At 36.6% G+C, this 5918-nt stretch overlaps 1 protein-coding gene across 1 annotated transcript; it reads left to right on the top strand.

The window, feature by feature from the left end:
- The first annotated feature begins 606 nt into the window (after window positions 1-606).
- LOC105439693 (tripartite motif-containing protein 45-like) lies at window positions 607-3077 on the top strand. Its single transcript, XM_011668962.2, has 2 exons — window positions 607-1236; window positions 1824-3077. The coding sequence occupies exons 1-2, from the start codon at window positions 607-609 to the stop codon at window positions 3075-3077; spliced, it is 1884 nt and encodes a 627-aa protein (XP_011667264.2).
- The last annotated feature ends 2841 nt before the right edge of the window (window positions 3078-5918 follow it).

Raw genomic sequence — 5918 nt, 5'->3', positions numbered from 1 at the left:
AATGTGTGGTTACCATCTTTTACCCTTCACCAAAAAATGATAAAAGCAAATAAAATGTCTTGCTCGTTTACCTAGGGCTCTGCTTAAGTGAATCTCCAACACAATATATCCACAACTCAAAAGTTAACAAGTCGCCCTCTATAGATAAAAAGGATTACATTTAGTTCAAAGATGCTTGATAGCTGCGCGCGCACTCTATGTAGGAAAACCCTATTCTATTTATAGGATGCACAAACTGTATTATTTTCACAGGCAATCTCGTGTGAGTTTAGCATTGTAATTATATTTGTATTGCTGTATACACTTGAACAGAGACTCAGTACTTTTGATCAAAGTTACACATTTGTATTCAACGTGAGAAATTGGTACAGAACTGCATGCAGTTAGGACACACTTGTTACGTACAATCAAGATATTCGTACAATTATAGTAGGTCCACGGTACAATCTACTACTTCACTGCATATTGGTTGTGCTTGCATGAATTGACTGTTGGCTTTTATTACACAGTAGCTGATCACACTGGAAGCTTTAATTATGGGACATTGGATATATGCGTAAAATGAGCTCGTTTTTGTTATAAGCCAAAAATCCGACATTTGTACCAATGGCTGAGAAAGCTGAGGAAGAGAAAGCTCCAAGCTCTCCAGAGAACCTAACGTGTCCATTATGTCTTGATATCTTCGACGGGGCAACAATCCTGACTTCATGCGGACACACCTTCTGTCGGAAATGTCTCAAGAACTATGACCTGTCCCACCAGGACCTTGATCACATGATCTGTCCTCTCTGCAGGAATATCACCAAGTTGTCTGCGAACCGTGTCGATGATTTCCTCACCAATGTGACGGTCAACGGACTCGTAGACGATTACCACGCCAAGTGTAGAGGGAAGAATGCTGTCCTTGAGACGCGTCCAAAATGCACTGCATGCAAGTTTCAGCGAGATGCTATCTCATGCTGTAAAACGTGTAATTTCTATATGTGCACTAATTGCGACTGCAGCCATGAGCAGTCACACTTTGAAGGTCACGAGATTGTATCCATACAGGATATCATCAACGGGAAGGTCAACATTGGTCATCAATCCGAGAAGTGCTGCATCCACAAACAAGAGAACAAAGATATGTTTTGTGAGGATTGTAAGGTCCACGTCTGTTTCAAGTGCGTGATCATCGGTCATCAAAATCACAAAATCAAGAATCAGGCTGATTTCGAGCAGGAGTTACGGATTAAGGTAAACTTGGTTTCATTTAGGACCTGCATAATCACATCTGATTAATACACGTCTGTAAAAAAAAATACACACACACGCACCACCGCCGCGCTAGACAATAGCACAAATACATTTGATAATATTGCAGAATAGAAAAGCTTTTAAGTGCTCTAAAATACGCTTAGGATGGGGAGGGTATTTCAAGGAAGTAAGCGTAGCTACATTTCACAGCTATACATTAGTCAAATTCCTTGTAAATAATCCAGAGTGCCCCCCCCCCCCCATAAAGTTAGAACGGTTCGGGTGTGCCTGGAAGATACGAAAGGGTACATGGTATCATCATGTCAATCCAATTTAGTTCAATTCATTTAATTTCGTTTAACCATTTAAAATAAAATATTCGAAGCATATATTATAAGAATGCAAAATGAATGGATAGAATGCTCCTAAAAGCCAAGGCATGATAAACAACTTTGCACTTAATTCATGTAACTATTTCTTCTCTCCCTGTTTTTCTGTTTTCACAATCTATCTGTCTTTTCGTATCCTCCTCCATCTCATTAAAAAAAAATTCTTTTCATTTCTCTCTTATTCCTTTTTTTTTTTAGGTGAACGACCTAGTCCAGCATTGTGCCAGTAAGAAATCAGAACTGGAGAAGAACATTCAAAATGTGGAAGTACAACGCCATGAAGTATACACTGCCGTGCAGAGATTATTGGATGGCGTCAGTCAAGCCTACAGCATGAAGGCCAAAAAGCTTGAAGAAAATCATCGAAATCTCATCGAGCACATCAATGCAATAAAGCGGAGTTTCGATGACGACCTCAACGTCTTAGAATCCAACGATCGAAAGAGAATCAAGAGTATTTGTAGTTCAATAACACTGGTAGATAATGACAGACTGGGTCATCTTGAGACAGACAGTCTGTCTGCTCATACCTTGGTCTGTGAGGAGCTGGATGCCATGCTGAAGGAGGCTACTGATCGCACTTCTGCGGCAGCCATTACGAAGAAAGCACAGGAGAAGAGGTTCAAGCCTGCAGATGATACTCATCTGGGCATCGGGAGCATCTCAGAAGCAGATCCCAAGTTGCAAGTCATTCAGCATGTGGATCTACGGGAACAGATGTATGGTATGACCCCGTACTCTGATGACAGTGTTGCTGTCGGATATTATAATACAGATGGTGTAGCTATCATTGATTCAGCTGGTACACAGGCGCAGTATGCAAACATACCAAGTAACATGACGTGTTATGATCTGGTGTTTCAAAATGACAGGTCGGTATGCATATCGACTGGTACCAATGAAGCACACATATATTCTCCCAATGGATCCAGGAAATCAACCATCCACATGAAAGGCAAATTTTCTCTCAAACTAAGCAGAAGTCCATCAGATGAAATCCTCATCTCTAACACTGAGAATCAAGTCTATATCTATGACTCGACTGGATCTACTCTCAAACACACTATTCCAACAAAACACAACAGGGTAAGGCAGGCATCTTCTACCAGGTCGGGTTTTATCGTCACGAGTTCATGTTACGATCCAAGCATGGTGACGGTCTATGACAGGGATGGGAATGCTGGTAATTCTCTCCAAGCTCCGTACGGTGTCTACCTGTTTGCTGCCGTGGATGAGCAGGACAGGGTGTATGTAGCGAGTGTTGATTGTAAGAATGGTAACATGTTGATCAGGCTCTTTGACCTTGATGGTCTGAACCTGAAGGAGAGAGTTGAGTTCAATGTTCTTAATCTGACGCTTAAAAGTAGTTGGTGTTACTTGGTCTCCCTCTCCCCAGACATGCTCGCGTTTGCTTGCGGCAACAACTTATATTTTATCAAAGTAGCACTATAATACATGTCACACTTTATTACCCTTATTGGTGGTGTGTTTACTCTCTGCCCCAGCTCTACTCTATATATAGGCATATAATGTATTATGTCCATTCTCTTGATATTATTTAGTTGCCTCCATACAGTTTAAATTATCCAATATGATATAATAACGTCCCTTTTTCGAAAGAATATGTTAATGAGTATACTTTATACTTCTTGCGCTGTGTAATTGTTTTCTCTTTGATATTTTAACAAATGATTTTTACTGCAAAATCTAAGAATAACTACTACTACAGACACACTGTTGAAAGTTTTCCGTTTTGGGTCATCGCTTTTGCGATTTACTTTAATAAGAGTATAAGATGAAAACCTTTAGTAGATCAGTATTCGTTGCTGTAATCTCTGATTTATAGTCCAGTTGTTTGTGTGTGTGACAAAGCACATACTGACCGAATATTTTGTACTTAAGAGCAAAAGGGTATTTTGTAAACGTCTGGTATCAATATTCCCTTATCCCTTTTCCTCCTATTTTATCGTAACAAAATGTAATGCTACTTAAAAGCAATTCAAAACTTTACAAACTTTGAACTTGAATTAAAAAAGTACCTACCACTTGAGACGCATGAAATAGGTGCAAGTGATATGATATCATTATAATAATAATAAAAGGAATTTGTATAGCGCCGTCTATCTAGACAATGCTATTCCGAGACGCACAAGAAAAATAGAAAGAATGAGAAAGTTTGGACGAGAAAGTTATGTTTAAAGATAAAGTTGAGTTCTTGTCATTTGATTGCATTGTGAAAGAAACGTTGTGGAATCTATCAGAAAAGGTTGATCATCTGGCGTATAAGTATATGTGTGTATGGCAAGGTTCTAGAATCATCAAAATGATAAGAAATTTAGCCAAGTCTTGGTAAGGTTACAAGCACTGTACACAGAAGGATGTATATGGGATTACAAGAACACGTGGCGTAAAAATCCGTCCCGATTTTTACGATGTTACATGCCATATTTAGAATATAAAGGCATTTGAAGAGCCATACTTGTCAGGGAACATTTTTTATCTGATGTTCTTCCACCTTTGTATAATAACAATGATAACGCTCACAAATTAATTTTCGCCTCTATGACTTCCAAGAACTCAACCTTCTCTTTAACTTGAAAATTGATAACATATTGATTAAGCTCTTATTAATGCTATATCCATGTTGTTGTTATTCTTAAAGTATCTTTAATTTTTATTTGTTTGGTATTTATGTTTCTTAGTTTTTATTGTGATTATTTTGTATATTTAAATGAAGTAACAATTATATACTGACTGTGTTGTGAGGGCCCCAATGTAAATAAGCTTTTAAGCTTTCATGGGTCATCCTGTCAAGTCACTGGTATTATTGTTTTATATTCATTTTATGATACTATTTTACTCTTCGTACTTATGCTATATTGAACTTGATTAATTCATGAAATCCAATTTCTTTTAAAGCCTTAAGTACCATGGTGTAGATAGTACTGCATACCATTAAAAATTCCTTTGTATTCAGTTTGAATGCTCTGTGGACTGATAATATGAAAGATTAGTCTGCTATGATGTGGTGAAGAACCAAAGAATATAAGAGTATTATGATATCTTGTAATGTTTTATAGCAATTCTGTTTATAATTATTGGTGATTTCGCTTCGAATATTTCATGTAAATTGTCTTTTTCAAAATAGTTACCGCTTCAATTCGATTCTGTTTAGTTAAATTCGATTCAATTCAATTGAATCTATACAGATTATCGATTTGTGACGTGGAATTTGGAATGTCTTCATCTGCATTTTATAACGGTAGAAAGAGAATGGGGTTGGAAAGAATTACGGTTATGATAATATTAAATACCTACATCTGTTCATGCTAGTAGACGTGCATGTCAAACCCAGGGATAAAACTGGAGAAAACATAATTAAATGTTTACCCATCATTTAAAAATTATACCCCAGATGATAAATTTGTAAGTAGATGACATCGGAGAAATAGCTTCAGGAACAATATTCTCCCCCCCCCCCCCCTCCCTCTCTTTTTTTAAATCTTTAATTATTTTCCTTTTTTCGAAGACAGGGAGAATGTTATAGCCGCATCTCGATGGAAAATGTTGTTACTTTATTTTTTGGTGAAAAAAGAAAGTCTTATGGGTAAGACTATTTCGACACACACTCTTTATTTAGGGGTGTTTCGCAAAGATCCTAAGTCAAACTTAACTCTAAGTTGGACTTAAAATTATGGAGAGCCAATTGTAGCCTTGAAATAAAATATATTCAAAAGCAAAAAATCAAGTATTTTAGGTTTTTCATAAATTACACATAAACAACATAAAATCCCCTTGATAATAGAAAATATGATTGATTTGAATCAAAATTTTGCCTTTTAAAATAACTTTTACAAAATATGTATTGAAGATCTTTGTGAAACATCCCCAGTTCTTTAACCTGGTTTTGTACACAGTTTTGTAAAGTACCTTTAATATACACATGTCTGAAATGTCGTATTTTGTATTTTTCCTCACATGTTTTGTGTTCTTTTGTTAGTAAATAGTTATAATAAGCATGTATACGCTCTAAACCTACCCTAACTACATGTACATTATTTCGTTGCATGCATACGTTATAGTCGATTGACGCTGAAAAAGTCTTTTAATGGTTGACAGAGAAAGAAAAAGAGAAAGAGATAAACGGACGGAGATAAAGGAAGGACAGTCGGAGTAATAGGGGGTGAAAAATATTAAGTGTAGTGTAATATCGTCCTTTACTCTTCCAAATATACTAATAAAAGCAAATAAAACGTCTTGCTTTATTATCCAAGATTATAACAAAGTGGATCT

This window comes from Strongylocentrotus purpuratus, unplaced genomic scaffold, assembly GCF_000002235.5.
Source record: "Strongylocentrotus purpuratus isolate Spur 01 unplaced genomic scaffold, Spur_5.0 spur5_scaffold_20, whole genome shotgun sequence".
Classification (NCBI taxonomy): domain Eukaryota; kingdom Metazoa; phylum Echinodermata; class Echinoidea; order Camarodonta; family Strongylocentrotidae; genus Strongylocentrotus; species Strongylocentrotus purpuratus.
The sequence above is the reverse complement of the archived record's forward strand: the minus strand, read 5'-3'. Positions and strand labels throughout refer to the sequence as shown.